Below are 19,374 nucleotides of genomic sequence, written 5' to 3' on the forward strand. Positions count from 1 at the left end.
TTTTGATTGTGTATCATGGTGCTCTCTTTTTTAATAAGTAATGCTGAGAGCATTTGCTGGTATATCTTTGAGAGAAGGTGCCGCACTTGCACACGGACATTCCTACTAACAAAGCGAGAATCCTTTTTTCCCTTCTGCCCATGTCTCATTATAGAACATGAGTCCCTCACAGGTAACTCAAACTGTAAATTATCCAAAGGGTGAGCTCAAATTTGAACACCAGCAGCTCTAACATTTGGGAGGCGACCTATAGGGCATCAGTAACTCTCAAAATCCCAAATATTAGCACATGTATCAACAATACCACGTTAGGACCCAACAAAGGAGGTTAATCATCTACACCTACCCTCATTATCACTCTACATCAACTCTCAACATTCTAATCTGAGAGAGGGGCAGCTGGAAACCTCAGTGCCACTGTGCACAATTATGAGGTAGTACATGGATCAGTAAAGTAATGTGCACGCACTCCTGAGTGGGGAACGCCGTAAGTAAAGTGCTATCAAGTATGTTTCCACATTGAGTTTAGGGCTTTTAGCCATACAGATTTTCAAATTATATTATTTGGCTATATCCTTGCTTCAGGAACACCTTCGTCCTCACTTAGCAGCACAATAAACCCAGTCCTGGACAGCATGTTTTTTCACCAGGCATTTCCACGGTGGGCTGGAGTCATTGGAGACCATGTTTTAGGGTAGAGGGCTGCTGCTGGCAACTATATCACTTTTTCCAACTTTCCCAGGAAACTAGAGCAGGCAGGGGGGCTTCAGGAAAGAGAAAGAGGAAAGAAATAGAAGAGAAGAAGAAGAGAGAGAGGAAGGAGGAAAGGAGCAGATTAGTTTTAGGAGTTTTGTCAGGGCTGGTTTTGGTTTTCATTCAGGCCCTGATTCAGTGTCATAGCCAATGTGTCATGGGCCCTACTGAAAAGAAGGAAATGACCACCCCAGTTGCTCTTTGAATCATAAAATACGGTAGTAATCAAGGTTTAGTGGACCCCTCAGGCCTCAGGGTCCTGATGCCACTGCACTTGTTGCAAAGCAGGAAACTACTTCCATGCCCTGGCCAAACCATTAGTGATACAATACAAAAGCACATCTAAAAGATGTTGATATTACTAAAGCATTGTTTCATAGTTGGAATTTGTTATTATGCTGAATCCTAGCAAAAATACAATTGTATGTATGTATGTCATTTGCGGAATATTTCCGCAATGTGACTATAGTTTTTTATTGTTACTAAGGTCCTCTAATATAACTAAGGAGCTGATTACGAGCTTGGCGGTTCGACCGTCGGACCACCAAACCCATGAGGATGAGGCTGTTGTCTAGCCAATAGCCTCACCCCCGTCGTATTATGATTTTTCCACCTACCTGATCAGCTGAAACATTGTATTACGACGTTTCTGCCAGTCAGCCCAGTTGAAACAGTGTTGCGGTACACTACTGTGAGGCCTGCTCATCTCATAGACTAGCATTAGAACTGCCCTCATATACTTTTAAGTGGTAGGTCTCCATGGGCAGGAAGGGTAGAGGGTCTCTCTCTTACACTTCAAAGGCCAGTGGCCTGTCTTTGAAGTTTCCCCACTTCAAGGCATTTTTGGATATATAAACTGGGTCTCTGACCCAACCAAATCAGACACTTCTTGATCTACACCTGGACTCTGTCAGAGAGACTGCCTGGCTGCCCAAAGAACTCATCTGGACTGCTTTGCTGAAAGACTGCTTTCCTGCTTTTTGCCCTGCTGCCTTGTGCTCCTGACTCTGCTGGAAGCACTCTGCCTTCCTCCAAAACTGGTCTCCAAGGGCTTGGATTGCGCTTGCCTCCTGTTTCTGAAGTCTCAGGGTCAACAAAGATTCACCTCTTCAGGAAATCCTTGTGTGTCAGAAAATCGACGCAACGCCTGCCGAATTCGACACAGCACCTGCATCGCAGCTGGAAAATCACTGTGCCACCGACCAGAAGGACACAGCACTGGACTCGCAACCGGAAATCTGACCCAGCGCCTGCCTCGTAGCTGAAGAATCACCACAACGCCTACCAGATCGACGCAGCACCTGCTCCTTTCTACCAGCGTGTGAAGGATTTTTGACGCATCATACCTGGCCGTCAAAATATTTCCACATCACAGTGAAGAACTAAGGCTGTGCTCCTGGAAATCGGCCCATCACTTTGCAGCATGGAAAGAAACAATGCATTGTCTGTGCCCTGTTGGAATATCTGACACAGTGCCTTAAATTTCAACACATCTCCTCCTCTGCAACGTCATTCTTTTTGATGCATCCCAGGTACTTTGTGTTACAAGGCTACAATAGCTGTTTCTTAAGAACTGAGACTCTTTGGAACTGTTAAAAATTGATATTTCAATTTGTGCTTATTGTATCTTTGTTGTTATAATCCTATTTTATTCCGATAAGTATCTGTTTTTCTAAACCTCTGTGGTGTATTTTTGTGGTGTTTTCACTTTGTTAGTGTATGAGTTATTGCACAAATGCTTTACACATTGCCTTCTAAGTTAAGCCTGCCTACTCTGTGCCAAGCTACAAGAGGGTGAGCACAGGATAATTTGGGGTGTGTTGTGACTTACCCTTACTAGGATTGTGGTTTCTACTTGGACAGGGTGCATATCTCTGCCAACTAGAGACCCAATTTCTAACAATAACCATGGTGCCCAGTAGTTTAGTTTCTTTTAAACCTTCATTTCGACCTCAAATGTGGCCATAAAAGTGCAGCAGTTAAAAAATACATCACATTACAAAAAAAGAGTTTATCACATAGCAAGCACCAAATAAGAACCTATCATATTATCAATTACCTTACAATGGCTCCCAGGCGAAAACATACAACTCTTTAAAAAGTTATGAAGATATAAGCAGCAATTCATGAAACAGTGCCTAGTGAGCGCAGACAACCATTTTTAGTTCATACTTTGATAAATATAGCATCAATCGAAAAAGTCTGTAGAAAATATACTCGTGCCTGAACATAATCGTACAGACACAAGTGTCTCTAGCCTATAAATTGATGCCAGAGTCAGAATTATTAAACCACCTGAGGCCATATTGCAAATAGGACACACAGTCCCTTTTTGCGTTGTTGCCTATGAAGTGAAGCCTGAGTAAGAATTATTGAACCACCAGGGGCCATGTTACAAATAGGACACACTGTCCCTGTTTGCACCATTGCTACCTTCAAATTGGTGACAGTGAACCCTATTTCTGATAATGCTCTGGGCCCATGGGAGAAATGAACTCACAGCTGCCCTTAGGTAATCAATTTATGAAATAACACAGACTGCTTTACTCCATCTTTCACTGTGCAGCCAGCTGCCGCCTGCACTTCACAGGGACCCTCCTGCAGGATGGTGCATTGGGTGATTGCATCTGCCTGCGGGGGGATGTCTGGGTGGATCAAGAGGGCAACACTCAGGGGGTGCACTGATTGTGCACTCCTTTTTCGTAGTGCACAGTCAGTGTACCTCCTGAGAGCTGCTTCCATATTCTGCGTGGGCACAGAGGTAAAGTGTTTCACTCACTTCAATTAGGCCATGGCCCATGCAAAGGAGGGAGCACCCTTTTCAGATATTACGGACCCTGAATGTGCGCAGGCGCTATCTGTATTACAGAAGGGGCTGCATAAGCATCAGCAGCTCCTTCTGTAATACAGTGGGCGCAAATGCAAGCACACACTCCAGTTGTATCCTTAGGGTAATGTACGTACTAGTTCCATGGGTGTTTTTGATACACCTCCAAAACAATGAAAATTACACTTTTCATTTGTTTGTTTAAATGCATCCTACTTTCCTTTGAGGAAAACGGGATGTATTTAAAGGGAAAAAACGTAATTTAAAATTTATCACAGACATGGTTGTCTATTAACCTCAGCAGGCCACAATCCTTGTGATGTCTGTGATTCCTTGTGGGTCACGAATTGTAACCTGCCTCATGAGTATTCATAAGGTAGTTCTAATTGCGACCCACTAGGAAGCAATAATTTGTGAACCAACCTATTAGTACACAAGTCGGTTTGCAAATTAGCACTCTGAAAAGTAAAACTGTGTGAATGGGTTACCTGTATTTTAGTGCAGTGCTTCTTTAATAAGACATTGCTCTAAGATTCTTATTCAAGGTGCTTATTCAAAAGGTTGGGCATTCGTCGGGGCATGTTTGCGTATAAACATGATGCCCTGTGCTTTGGTTCATGGTTGAATGATTTTGCTACTTGTCTGCAAAAGAGGGTGAATGTTCATCCAACAAGTGTCAAGTCCTTATATGGTGGAGGCACAAAGAGCTTTGGTCGATAAATATACCTTGTGAGGTCGTTTGATGTTCCTGTGGCAGACATTCCGTTCAAGAAGGGTTCGTCTTAATTACAAAACACTTGAAAACAGGATCAGTTGACCAAAATATTTGTCAATTATGTTTTTTCAAGTTGTTTCCAGTCTCCCATTCTGATATACCAGCTGCCAGTGACATCATAGAAAACAACCCTGTCATCTTTGAGCCTAACAGAATGGAATTGAAATGCCAGCGTAGTTTAGAATAGTGTGATGGTCATTATTAGAATAAATACATAATATATCAGGGGGCTGTGGTATTGAAACTTATACTGCCCACTGACGTTAAATAATATATTACTGGCCAGTGTTAAATCACGGATCCTAAACCACATCCCAGCATGAAACTAGACATATAATATTTGCCCATTAGAACGGAAAGACGTTATCTCTTTTGTCCACTATATCTAAAATACCACTTGTCTGATCACAGTATAGACAGCTCAAACACTAGGCCACTTGTGTTTTGTAGACCACTTTACTTTAGCCACGAACCAGAGGTGTCAATAGAAGTGTATGTATCGATATTTATTGAGATCAAACCATTGTAGCAAGCAACCTGCTACTATCTTATGGGTGTACGTGAAAAATTCTAGATTGTGTGCATACATGGGGGAGAAAGAGGAAATTGTTTTTCTTCAGTGATAACTATTAGGGGTAGTTGTAGCTGGTAGGTGATCGATAAGGTGCTCCTTGAAGGTATGCGTCTTAAGCTCACCATGAACTGCAGGAGCAATAATACAGATTTACTGATACCTTTATGGGTTTTGTTCCTGATTTTAGATATAGAGATTGCCTCAGGGTTTTCTTTTTTGCATTTTTTCATCTCTGGCCTAGCACCAGTATTGGCAAGGGGTCTAAGTGGAAAGCAAAGAGTCCACGTAAAATTTTAGAAACAGACCTGGGAGTACCACAACTGCAGCTTTCCCTCTGTCCTTCTGGCAAGACTTTAATTTGTACTGCTAGTGCGGCAAAGAGGGAATTTAAGGAGAAAAAAGACCAGAACCAACCCTCCAGTTACACCGTTATAGCCACTTTTTCCTTTTGCCCCAAACGTATCTGTGCATCTGATAGAGACTTTTAGTTGCAGATTCCTTACCTTAGAATTTTCCCCCAGGTGTCAGACTGGATCCAGAGATTTTTTTCTTTGAGCAATACCCTTGCGTGTCGGTAGGTGGCGTCGGTCGACTCTGCAGGCGTCGTAGGCGTCATGGTCGCCGTGATGACATTGGGAGTAGTACATAGACACCGCCCTCGCGCAGTGATGTCAGTTCTTTTCTTTCCGCGCCATGCACTGATCCGAGAGAGAGCTACCCTCGGCTATTTTTTGGCCGAATTCGACCATTTTGCCGATATTTTTTGGTGTGACCTTTGGTGCATAGAGGATGTCCCGGAAGATCAGGTTCAAGCCGTGCGAGGACTGCCACTGCATGATGTCGGTGACGGACCCTCATCGTGTCTGCCTGTGGTGCCTCGAGCGCGACCACGACCCGAAGTCGTGCTCCGAGTGCCAGGTGATGTATTCGAAGGCTTTAAGGGAGCGGTCCCTACAGCTGATGGCGGCCCGGCACTCGATTCCGCGTAGGTCCTGATCTTGCTCGAGAGGAAGATCTCGAGATCGGTCGCGGAGGCACCACCACTCGTCTTCTTTGAAATCTTCAGGTCAAGGTAAGAAGAAGAAGTCAAAAAAGTCCCATCGCTCTCTGACTTCACCCCGTCGCTCGGTCGATGCAACGCGGGACGAGCGTCCACGAACTAGGCCTCCATCCTCAGAGCCTACGTCTGGGTCAGCTCCGCGCTTCCCCGAGCCGGAGCGACCCCCGCCCAACTCAAAGAGTTCTACAAGGCCATGCGCCTCATCTTTGGGTGTGCCGACCCCGATACGGCGCCTTCGGGCCCAAGGGGCGTGGCTGAAGGGCCTTCGGGTTCTGCGCCGACGGCTTCGGCCATGTCCACCGAGGTCACCTCCGTTCCGTGCACGGATCCGCACCGACGCCGGTCGCACAGTCGAGACCTTCCCCGGCGCCGGGTCGTTTAGCAACGCTCACGACATCAGTAGTGTCCACTATCGATGTCGACCCGATTCTCATCCCCGACGACTCGGAGTCGGAGCGGCTTCGGCCGACGCCTCCATCGGCTTTGGTGGGCCCCATTCGCCCGAGGTCGGATTCTGACCCATTTTCCTATGGGTACGAATACGGGGAGGAATTGGAGGGGTCCCTGGACCCTTATGAATCCCAGGAAGACCCTACTATGGACTGGGCACAGGACTTGGGTGAAGCCAGTGGTCTTGATACTTCTCCTGACTCTGGCATGCTGCCTCCTCCTACCGTGGCTATGGCGGAGGGAGCTACCTATGGTATAGTGATCAGTAGGGCAGCTGAGGTCCTTGGCCTTGAGCTACCTACTGTCGAAGTCAGGTCTAACCTCCTGAAGGAGGTGCTTCAGCCTGGGGCTTCTACATCTGAACCCCTTCTCCTATTTAATGAAGCCCTCATTGATGTCCTTTTGGGTACGCGGTCCAAACCCAACACAGGGGCTCCTGTGAACAGGACGATCACTTGCTGCCATCAGCCTGCGCCGAATGACCCGAAGTTCCTGTCCCAATATCCTATGCCTGAGAGTCTTCTTATCCAGGCGTCCTCTTCTTCTGGTGCGTTCCTTTCCGCACCCCTGATAGGGAATCCAAAAGGCTGGAACAATTTGGTAAGAAGTTATTTTCTTCCTCCAGCCTCGCGCTGCGGTCCGTGAACATCGCATGCCTTTTGGGCTGTTATTCCCACTCCCTGTGGGATACGGTTGCGCAAGTCCTGCCGCAGATACCAGAGGAGGCCCGTGCTATCGGCTCCCAAGCAGTCAAAGATGGGAGAGACGCGGTGAAGTTCACCATCCGTTGTGGGCTGGATACGACCGATTCTCTGGGCAGATCGGTTGCTACAACAGTGGCCTTACGGCGCCATGCCTGGTTACGTACTTCTGGTTTCTTGGGGGATGTCCAACAGTCACTCATTGCCCTTTGATGGCACCCGTCTCTTCGGAGACAAAGCAGACTCGGCCTTGGAGACGTTCAAGGGGTCCAGGGCTATGGCCCTGTTGTGTCCTCAACCCAGCAGGGGCCATGCACGCTGGACAACCTATGCATGGCCGGGGGCGCGGAATCCCACGTGGTCGTGGGTCAGGGAACCAGAGGTCTGTCCAGTCCACCCCCGCTGCAGCCTCCAAACCTTACTAGTCCGTCCCCTCACTCCCGCCCAGTAGATGGCAGAATCCGCCATCACCTGCCCCACTGGGAACATATCACCACGGATGGGTGGGTTTTGCAAATCATTCAGAAGGGCTACTCCCTCCGTTTTGAATCTGCACCACCACATATGCCTCCATCCTTCCATCCCCTTTTGGAGGATCATTTGGTGCTTCTCCGCAAGGAAGTCGCGGCTCTCTTGGCCAAGGGAGCTATAGAAAGTGTTCCTGTGCCAGAAGTAGGTCGTGGTTGTTATTCCCACTACTTTCTGATACCAAAAAAGGACAAAGGCTTGCGCCCTATCCCAGATCTTCGGGACCTGAACTACTTCCTCAAGAAGGAGAAGTTCAAAATGCTCATCCTGGCTCAGGTTCTGTCTGCCTTAGACCCAGAAGACTGGATGGTAGCGTTGGACTTGCAGGACGCTTATTTCCACATCCCATCCTGCCTGCCCACAGACGTTGCCTACGATTCGTGGTAGGTCACGAGCACTTTCAGTTTACCGTGCTCCCTTTCGGCCTTACCAGTACCCCTCGGGTGTTCATGAAAGTGATGGCGGTGGTTGCAGCTCATCTGCACAGGTTAGGGGTCTCAGTCTTCCCCTACCTAGACGACTGGCTGTTGAAGGCGCCTTCGCCCCAGACAGTGGTCTCACACCTCCAGACTAAGGCGAACCTCCTGCACCAGCTGGGGTTCACTATCAATGTGCCAAAGTCACACCTGACTCCCTCTCAGACTCTCCCTTTCATTGGGGACGTTCTGGACACAGTGCGGTTTTGGGCTTATCCTCCCCAAAAGCGAGTCCAAGACATTCAGGCTATGATTCCAATCTTTCAGCCTTGGTCTTAGGTTTCGGTGAGACAGACTCTGAGGCTGCTGGACCTCTTGGCCTCCTGCATCCTGCTAGTAGCACATGCCAGGTGGCATATGCGGGCTCTGCAGTGGGACCTGAAGTTCCAGTGGGCGCAGCATCAGGGGAATCTCTCCGACATGGTCCAGATCTCAGAGGGGACTGCGAAAGACCTGCAGTGGTGGCTTTCGAATCCCAATTTGGTCAATGGCAGATCCCTTTCCCTTCCCCAACCAGATCTCTCAATAGTGACAGATGCATCGCTTCTGGGTTGGGACGGCCACATGGGAGAGGCGGAGATCAGAGGCCTCTGGTCTCCGGTGGAGTCAGGACTCCACATCAACATGCTGGAGCTCCGAGCGGACAGACTTGCGTTGAAAGCATTCCTACCCTCTCTCAAAGGGAAAGTGGTGCAGGTGTTCAAGGACAACACTACCGCCATGTGGTACTCCAACAAACAAGGCGGATAGGGTCCTGGACCCTATGTCAGGAGGCACTACGCCTTGGGACATGGCTGGAACATCAGGGCATGATGGTTCAACATCTGGCGGGCTCTCTCAACGCCAGAGCAGACGAACTCAGCTGCCGCCGCACTGTCGATCATGAATGGCGTCTCCATCCGGAGGTGGCGCAAGGTCTCTTTCTCAAGTGGGGAAAGCCTTGGTTAGATCTGTTTGCCTCCGCAGAGAATGCAGAATGTCAGCTATTTTGCGCGTTGGAGTTTCCAAGGCGGCACTCGCTCGGAGACGCTTTTCATTTCGAGTGGAACTCCGGCCTCCTTTACGCCTTCCCGCCTATCCCTCTTCTACCCAGAGTTCTCAAGAACATCAAGAGCGACCGGGCCCAAGTTATCTTGGTGGCTCCGGAATGGGCTCGAAGAGTGTGGTATCCCGAGCTACTGAGCATGTCCATCGATCCTCCGCTCAGACTGCCTCTTCGGGCGGATCTTCTGTTGCAGCAGCAGGGGACGGTTCTCCACCCGAACCTGTCCAACCTCCGCCTTCATGCGTGGAGATTGAGCGGCAACAGTTGACGCCATTTGCCCTTCCACTCGAAGTCTGCAATGTTATCTTGGTAGCCAGGCGTCCCTCGACTAAAACTGTATACGCCTGTCATTGGAATAAATTTGTGGCATGGTGCACCAACAAATCTGTTGACCCCCTATCTGCCCCTCTTTCAGAGGTTCTTCTATTCATTCTTTGCTTAGCCCAGCAGGGCTCTGCATTGGGAACCCTTAAGGGGTATCTGTCTGCCATTTCCACCTTTCTTAGGCTTCCTGTTCAGCCCTCACTCTTTAAATCTCCTCTTGTGAGTAGTTTCTTAAATGGGCTCACCTACTTATTTCCTCCCACTCCATTCATCATGCCTCAGTGGGATCCTAATCTTGTGCTTACTTTCTTGATGTGTACTCCCTTTGAGCCTATGCATAATTGTCCCTTTGTGCAAAATCGTACCATCTCTCTATGGGTGCTTCTTTGCATCAAAATGTGCTATGCTTTGGCGAAAAAGCAACCTCCTGACAGCTTGCGGGCTCATTCTACCAGGGCCACTGCTGCATCCACTGCATTACCACGCAGAGTTCCTGTCCTGGATATCTGTCAGGCAGCTACGTGGGCGTCTCTGCACACGTTTGCTAAGCATTACTGCCTGGACAGTCACGTCTGTCGGGACAGCTACTTTGGTCGTTCGGTCCTGCAGGACATTCTAGTATGATCTTAGTTCGCAGCCCACCACCGAGGATGGCATTGCTTGGGTATCTATTCTAAGGTAAGGAATCTGCAACTAGAAGTCTTTATCAGATGTACAAGTTACTTACCTTCGGTAACGAAATATCTGGTAGAGACATATTCTATTTTCAGATTCCTTACCGCCCACCCATCCTCCCCACTTGCGAACTGATTTCTAGGGACAGGGATTCCTCCCTTTCAGGTCCTTAGCTCTGGCGCACCAATATCAGTGTTCTTAGTGGCTCTGCGCTCTGGCTGGAAAGTCATTAAAAGAAACTGACGTCACTGCACGAGGGCAGCGTCTATGTAATACTCCCTTCGTCATCACGGCGACCACGACGCCTACGACGCCTGCGGAGTCGACCGACGCCTCCTACCGACGCGCAAGGGTATTGCTCGAAGAAAAAAATCTCCGGATCGAGTCTGACGCCTTGGGGAAAATTCTAAGGTAAGGAATCTGCAACTAGAATATGTCTCTACCAGATATTTCGTTACCGAAGGTGATAAGTAACTTGTACATTTTGTAGTGTGTCACTTTGTGGATTACTGTTGCCTGGACCATTCAACCTGTAGAACTGACTCCCCTTTGGTGTGCTCTCCGATGAGAAGATTTGTCACCCATCCTGTAGTCCCATAGGAGTAGTGTTGTTGACCCCACTGCACAAATCTAGACTGATGTCAATATAGAGAGTTTGCGGTGCATATGTGCAATGAGAGGAGCTGCATATTTATTGTGTTCTCCTTGTGTGGTGCAAGGTGACACAAGGCAATGCAGGTACTTTACAAAGCCATGCAAATCGAGACACGTAACTTTTCATCCATTTTCTGCCGCAGAATAATGCAAGACCGCGCCTTGCACTGCCTTGCATTACCCTGGGTTGGGTAGGCGTTACATGGGTGGAGCATTGGCATTCTCATGTACCCACACATATATTTTGATGCTAGCCCAGATTAACTAAAGGCAGTACACCTGGCGTTGTGCCAGAATGGAGCACCTACTTGAGAGAGGCATAATGAGGAGAAAATGTTTTCTGCAGCACACATAGAAAGAGGAATATGCCTCTAAGGATTGTTTTGTATAGAAAGGTATCCCTTTCAGCACAAAAACAATCCTACCTGTAACAGAAGCACCCTTGCATCATGGTACAAGACTGCTTGAATTGATTCTAGGCTAACTGCAGTGTGTCAGTGCTATGATACAGTAGAAGTGTGCCATATATTAGTAGACATAGGCGGTCATTCTGACCGCGGCGGTTGGCGGTCGCCGCCCGCCAAGCGGTTCCCGCCGAAAGACCGCTCCGCGGTCAAAAGACCGCGGCGGCCATTCTCGCTTTCCCGCGGGGCCGGCGGGCGACCGCCAGAAGACCGCCGGCCGGCCCAGCGGGAAAGCCCCTTCAACAATGAAGCCGGCTCGGAATGGAGCCGGCGGAGTTGCAGGGGTGTGACGGGTGCAGTGGCACCCGTCGCGATTTTCACTGTCTGCAAAGCAGACAGTGAAAATCTTTGTGGGGCCCTGTTAGGGGGCCCCTGCACTGCCCATGCCAGTGGCATGGGCAGTGCAGGGGCCCCCAGGGTCCCCACGGCACCCGTTCCCGCCATCCTGGTTCTGGCGGTGGACACCGCCAGAAACAGGCTGGCGGGAAGGCGGTCGGAATCCCCATGGCGGTGCTGCAAGCAGCGCCGCCATGGCGGATACCCTGGGCCAGCGGGAAACCGGCGGGAAACCGCCGGCTCCCCTTTTCTGACCGCGGCTTTACCGCCGTGGTCAGAATCGCCCAGGAAGCACCGCCAGCCTGTTGGTGGTGCTTCCGCCACCCTCCGCCATGGCGGTCATGGACCGCCAGGGTCAGAATGACCCCCATAGTGTATTTCTGCTTTCTTCCTTTCAAGCAGAACACCAAGTTGCTGTGCTCTATTGCGTTGCTTGAAAAGGTTAGTAAATCTGTAATTAAAGTGGATTTGTAGATCACAAACTTATCACCCGTGAGGGTATCTAGGTGCTGAATAGGTGCGGGCTCTGCATGAAGGTTTAGATGAAGAGTCAGGTTTTCAGTTTTGTGCAGAATTCCATAAGTGATGTGGCTGCCTCGAGTTGCTGGGGAGGTCCTTGCAGGATTTGGCTGCCAAGTAGGAGAACTCCCTGACTCCTGTCTTGCTTCTATGGATACGTGGTTTGGGTGGGCACAGGTTATGCAGAGCGGAGGTTTCTGGTTGGCTGGTGGAAGTGTAGGCGGTGGATGAGTTAGGTGGGGCCCAGGTTGTGTAATCCTTGTAGGCATGTTGTGAAATGGAAGCCTTTCTGAATTGGGAGTCAGTGTATTTCTCGGAGGTGAGGTGTGATGTACGTGTGGCAAGGAAGGTTTAGTACTAGTCTGTCAGCAGCATTTTGGATGGTTTGCAGCTTGTGTAGCAGGTGTGTGGAGATGCCATAGTAGAGGGAGATGGTATAGTCTAGTCTGCTTTTGATGAGGGCCTGGGTGACAATCTTTCTGGTGTCTAGAGGGAGCCATTTGGCAATTTTGCTGAGCATGCGCAGGCTGTGGAAACAAGCTGAAGTGATGACATTGATTTGATGTTTCATTGTGAGGTCGGAGTCTGAAATGAAGCCCAGGTTTCTGGCATGGTTGGAAAGCGTGGGAGTGGGGCCTAGTTCTGTGAGCTGCCAAATGGAATCCCATGGTGAGCTTTTGTCGCTGAAAAGCAGCACTTCCATCTTGTCAGCATGGAATTTGAGGTAGTTTGCTCTCATCCAGTTGGCCATGCTGCTCATGTACATTTTAAAGTTATTTTTGGTGGTATTAGTGTCTTCTGAGAGTTGCCCTGGGATTATGTGAGGATCCCCTTGATGGTGTATTTCCTGTCTGGAACTTGAAATGCAGGGCCTAATGTTATTGGCTGAAGGTGCCTACTCGAATCCCCTGTGTCCTACTTCAAAAAGAGCTGTTTAAGTGAACACCTATGCTGTTCACCTTAAAATATGAATAAATGTTGCAGTATAACACAAGATCATTTGATATTTTAGGCGAGATTGGGAAAGGAGGAATTCAGATTAGAATGCCTTTGAAATGCACGTTCACAATGTAGTAGGTTTTAATTCAACGCAGAAGCTGTTCTTCCTAAAAACCTCTACCAAGTTCTGTTTTTTATTACATGAATACCTGTGAAATGTCTCCTTGATGTGTACACTCTGTATCTGACTTGGTTATTTTTTACTTTTTTTCGCAGTTGTCCAGAATAGCGGATAGAGTGGAGTACCTGAATAAAGAAAAGTTTCTTATAATTCATCCTACTGCTGATGGTGGGTACTTAGGGATGCATTAAACGCATATTTTGAAACGATTTATCAAACGTTATTAAACGTTTCCGCGGTTATTTATGCGAATTTACACTGTTAAATTTCCCCACACAGAAAAAATCCATTTCCAGCACACGGCAGACCTTATTACGCATCTAATAAGGAAAAACGTCAATTATACGTTGCAGGTAAGCGTTCTGCATTAAATTTTAATTATATATAGGAATAGACAGACGCACTAGGTTACAATCAGTACAAATAAAAAGTATACATTGGGAGACATGGTTTGGAATTAGCCTACAAAAATACTCGGAGTTAGAAAGCTGAAGTCAGGACTTTTATTTCATGTTTATTTTACAGAGGACATAATAAATAGTAAAAGAAAACCCAAAACACCTGGCCCTTTCAAGTGCGCCATTTTTTTCGACGGAGACTGGGGGCAATTTGCACTTGAAAAGTAAACCTATGTTTATACCACTTAATCGCGCCGCACACTACCTACACTATGAACCCTCCAGGCGCAGAAGTATTTGCTCGCGCACTGCCCTTTCTGAATTCATGGCACTAGCTGAATCGCTCTAATTCAGAAACACTTGCATGTTATGTCCACCGTGAAGGTGGTGGGGTGCTGGCGGCTGGAAATAAAAAAAAAAGGAGTTCTATCAGTTATTGGCAAAGTCAAGGTTTGGCTTTTATGGACTGCATGCACACAGACCTTGCACCCGTTCAGATATACAAGGGTCAATGTACAAAAGAAACGCAGGCACAGTTGCACACTGACTCACAAACATAACATATGCTGACAGACGAAATGACATACAGGCACACAGGAAACATACATACAACCACTCATGTACATACACAGAGCACAAAATAAATGCAGACCCATAGACATACGGCCTGATTCACAAAAGTGAATTTACATTTTTGTGTAAGTTTACGATTTTTTGCTATTCACAAAGAAATTTTACGAGCAGAATCCGGCACTCGTGGCATAGACTCTGCACATAAAAAGGCAGGCAGGCAGTCGTAAAGATGCTACTCGTAAAATTCCTTTGTTAATTGCCAAAATCGTAAACTTATACAAAAGCGCAGTGTAAGATTACCTTTGTGAATCAGGCCCATCGATGGTGAGAGACAAACAGACATGGATGTGAAGAGAGGCAGAGATAAGCAGAAGAACAATGGATGTCTTTTTGGATATTGTTGGATGTGGGCACAATCTTCAGAAAAAAAGGAAGAAAGGAATTGAGTGTCAAAACCAATTTAATCCTCAGCCTCTCCTAAAAGACATACATTCTACTGGGTGACAAAAGTCATACATTCACACATACGGGCGAGAAGTGATACATATGCACTTACGGACATACCAAGAGAAAAATAGGCACCCATTTAAAGACAGTTCATACACACGGATATACATGACACAGACAAACTGAAGTACAAATACTTAAGTACATAGACAATACGTGGAGGTACACACATACAATTCACAACACGCAACACAGATATCGGCACATACTGAAAGACTGATGACAGGAGAAGGGCGAACTAGACCTACAGCCAACTATATCATACAGACCAACTTAAACCTTACGGAAACTTTGCAATAACCCAAGAGATAGACAACCATACTGTGAGACCAAAGAATTAAAAGCATGTATGTAGAAAACTATTAGATTTCCATTCCCCCATACACAGACCCTTAGATATGTAGTCTCACAAGCGTACATGCCAACAGACTTCCAGGCAGCCACACCCAAAGGCAACTATAAATATATGTTCCAAGAAGTTGAAGACCTGGCTTTTCAATAAACTCCCTGGCCCTAGGCTTGGCTTGACAAACACACTTTCTCAGTGCCAGGATACTCTCATGGGTGATAGTGTGCTCTAAAAATACATATAACATAACATAGCACTTTGACAACAGACATACTGACCCTCAGGCACCAAGACTAACTGGTAAAAACATGCCTATGCCCACCAATCGCAAATTACACCTGTCCAAGCACATGTAAATACCCATTGACATAAAAATCCAAAATATACAGGCCAAGATTCCACATAAATAGTGGCAATTATGAACACATAGACAAGACACTTGTAGGCACAAGTACAGTCAGTAACAAGGCACATGCAGTCATAGACAGCACTCGCAGTGCTTCACTCCCAATGCCCATCTATTCCTCGGCCTCTTTTCAATGATCACTTGAAAACTCCACATGGCCGTTCCACCCTTGTCTTCTTTGGTGAAAGTCCCAAAACTAACCAGTGCTTATGAAAGATTCAGATGCTTTGAGCTGCTTGGAAGAATTGGGGTTCCTGGTGGGTTGTTGGTTGGCCTTGGGGGTTAGTGTGAGTGATTATCATACATGAGTAAGAAGGAGTCCCAGTAGAAGAGAACTCCTTGAAGATATTACCTGTTATATATTTACTTTACAATGAGGTGTTGCTTGAAAAGATGGTTCTTCAGTTAAGTCCTCAAGTGGAGAAGGAAGGGACATGCCACATTGGCGAAGGGATCAAGTTCTATAGTATGGATCAATAGAAGTAGAAGACTTGGCACATAATCTTTTTTTCTTCTAGTTTCCAGGTTGGTGATGCTACTACTGCGCATTGAGTGTGTTCCACCAGACTTATAATGCCTTATCAGTTCTAAATTATAGAAATGTATAGTATAGTGCTCTACCTGGCTTCTAAATTCAGTTAAAGGGTTTAAAGCTCTGAAAATATTTTTCCTACTGACACAGAAAGCATCAATCTAAAAGACAGATTAAATCATTCTTGGATTGGGTGAACATACCAAGTCGGAGGAGTTAGATATTTTAAGAATATGTCCCTTGATTGGAAACACTGTAACACAATATTCTTCCTTTGCAGATATACCCGGATGAAAATCATTACATGAGCAGCATAGAGGTTCAACAGCATTTACACAAGTCTATTGTGAATTTCTTCGAGGAATGTTTCCGAATTCAAGAAAAAATTCCAGTGCCCGTCATTGAAGAAGATGAGGAGGAGGATTAACCTTTTGTTCGTGCAAAGCACAAAGTCGTTCCTAAACCTAACAATATGCAACTGAATCAAATACCTGGACAAAACAAGAAATATTATGATTAGCATGTATTTGGAAAAGACTGAAAGCAGCTCCCCACCTGCTTCATCTGACTATACTTCTCCCCAGAGGGAGGAACATAAGACATAATGAACTCAGCAGATTCTGCTGTGCAAATATGACATCAGCTTTTTGTTGCCACAAAGACTGTTGGGTAAACCGTTCAATGTGAATGTGACTGTGAGGACCATAATGAGGATTTAGAAGATTGTTAGCCTTTGGCATTCAAGAAACCAAGCAGTAACCGATCCGCCATTCTTGTTGCAGTACCGTGTTAACATTACATACATATGGGATAAAAACAACATGGAGAAGATTATAGCACAATTATTTTCAAATAAAGAAGTAACTGCTTTCTTCAACATTTAGCCCTTTTTTGAAGAATCCACATTGGTGCAGGGATCCTTTGGTAAATGAAGACTTTTACAAATTATTGGTCCAACAGCGTGTTTGAGATTTGACAATAAGCAGAATTACATAGTTTTCCCAACTTTACAAGAATTTGCTACAAAACCCTGTGTTTTCTGAAGAGTTTGGTGAAGAGCAGATAAAAACACTTTGTATACAAGTTTTAACCGAAATGTTATTTGTTCCAATGAACGAAACAAAAGTTGTATGTGCTCTTTCACTCTACAGTATGGTGCAAGTGTGTCATGCGTCTATATGTTGGCTTTGTTTTTAGTCCTGGACACCCTGTCAAACACAACTCTGTCATTCCAACATTGCCTTAGTTTAAAGTTGTCTTTAAAATAGTTTAAAGTTGTCGACTGAATATTCTGTTTTCTATGTAAGAAAATCAGAACATCTATGTACTAAGGTATGCATTTCTTTGAGATACCTTATGGAAAACAGTAAACAAAATTTACATGAACCTACCAAAACTTTGTTGAAATAGAAATTGCTTCCTCACTTACCTCATTACGAGGATCGAGCAGGCATTTCCTGTATAATACCTCTGTAAATTATACCCCTTCCAAAATGTACAGTTGGTATTAATGTTGTATATTTCATTTTTGTTGTACATAGAAACTATATGTAAGTCGGTCATTTGTGAAGGCCCCAGAGAAATATTAGTCTTGTGTTCAGCGTGCATGTTAACACAACATCGCTAATTGGAGCTCTATAGAACTGCTAGCTTTAAATATATCAATTAATGTAATTTCATTGATTCTTTTGACAGCTTGAATGTTAATGCTGGCTCTACATTTTTTAGACTGTAGTGTCATGTAAGCTCATATTTGGTCCTTGATGCTGTGTTAATGTTGTTTGTTAGTGTTATTCTTTTCATCGCCGATCTTTGAATGTTTGTTGTACTGCTTACATCCTTTTTAAAAACCAGAGTCACAAAATACATTACATTTTGGGGAACTGACCATTAATTTTTTTGTGAGAAAATAACGTTAATCTACATTCAGTGAACACCAAGCAAATTACGAATGCTGTTTTACATTTTGTGATACAAGTGGGCAGCAGTATCTTAAATAAACCCGATCTGAGAAACGTAAAAATGTGGCCTGCCAATAGTTTTTCCAAAAGGAGGAAAGGTAGAGGGGTGGCAATGTTATGTTTTGATATCAGTGAAATAAAACATAACGTGATAAATATTGATTCTATAAAACACTGATAAAATTGATAAGGTATATTTATTAAAGTGATTGCCTCCTTCTGAACAAGCTTACAGATCAGTATATTCGCCTCATTTAATTTGTTTTCTCACGGACTGTAAACGCTTCTCCAAATAGGTTGTTTTCTGTTGTCTTACATTTTTAAAATATGGATATTTGATTAAACAATATCTCTTTACCCTATTCTAGTCCTAACATATTTGTATATTTTAACCTGTTCAATATTACACCTATTTTCAGCATTAAAAGAAATGTAGGTTCATCCGCATTGCAGCAATACATAGAGCAACTCTAATATAGATGAAATATGTTGTCTTTTCTTATTCAGAATTGGCATTCCTGGAATTTTTATTAATGGAATAATAGAAATGTACTAAATAATATGGCTGTGGAAGGTACTATAACTCTGTTGTACACCCAAAAAGTGCCCTTTTAATAGTATAAAAGCACACCCACAAACTGTCAGAGCCTAATCAGAGCCCTCTGGGTTAACAGGGGTTACTGGGCCTCAACGGTGATGGTTAGGGCCTTTTACCACTGACGTTCCATGTCCTGCTGTACTACCCCACTACAAACTGGGTGCAACGTCCATCCTTTCTCTATTTTAATCTCACGAAAGTGAGGGTGAACCTTCAGATGCTTCTCAGGAGCATAGTGTTAGGTAAAGATACTGAAATCACATAGTTATGCAAGAGAACAATATTTGCTGATTAGCTCAGTGCCATTCTTTGTATTACACACCACAATCTAATACTACATAAATTAAGGTCAACCAGTGTACGAAGGTAGCCTCTTTCTAGCCTTGTTACCCCCACGTTTGGCCTATTTGTGAGTATATGTCAGGGTTTTTTTACTGTCTCACTGGGATCCTGCTAGCCAGAATCCCAGTGTTCATAGTGAAAACCCTATTTGTCTGCGTGTTTTATATGTCTCACTGGGACCCTACTAGCCAGGACCCCAGTGCTCATAGTTTGTGGCCTGAATGTGTTCCCTGTGTGGTGCCTAACTGTGTCACTGAGGCTCTGCTAACCAGAACCTCAGGGTATATGCTCTCTCTGTCTTTAAAATTGTCACTGCAGGCTAGTGACGATTTTTACCAATTCTGATTGGCACACTGGAACACCCTTATAATCCCCTAGTATATGGTACCTAGGTACCCAGGGTATTGGGGACCCAGGAGATCCCTAT

At 45.5% G+C, this 19,374-nt stretch overlaps 1 protein-coding gene across 3 annotated transcripts in view; it reads left to right on the forward strand.

Annotated features, from left to right (window-relative positions):
- The window catches only part of DPP6 (dipeptidyl peptidase like 6), a 1,951,083-nt gene extending 1,932,719 nt beyond the window's left edge, over nucleotides 1-18,364 (forward strand). For all 3 annotated transcript variants that reach the window (XM_069211130.1, XM_069211129.1, XM_069211131.1), the window contains exons 24-26: nucleotides 13,377-13,449; nucleotides 13,561-13,634; nucleotides 16,327-18,364. In XM_069211130.1, coding sequence (XP_069067231.1) covers nucleotides 13,377-13,449; nucleotides 13,561-13,634; nucleotides 16,327-16,473 — 294 coding nt within the window. In that variant the 3' untranslated portion in view covers nucleotides 16,474-18,364. The remainder of the gene's footprint in view (nucleotides 1-13,376; nucleotides 13,450-13,560; nucleotides 13,635-16,326) is intronic.
- Nucleotides 18,365-19,374: the final 1,010 nt, after the last annotated feature.

The sequence above is a fragment of the Pleurodeles waltl genome, chromosome 10, assembly GCF_031143425.1.
Source record: "Pleurodeles waltl isolate 20211129_DDA chromosome 10, aPleWal1.hap1.20221129, whole genome shotgun sequence".
NCBI classification, from domain to species: Eukaryota; Metazoa; Chordata; class Amphibia; order Caudata; family Salamandridae; genus Pleurodeles; species Pleurodeles waltl.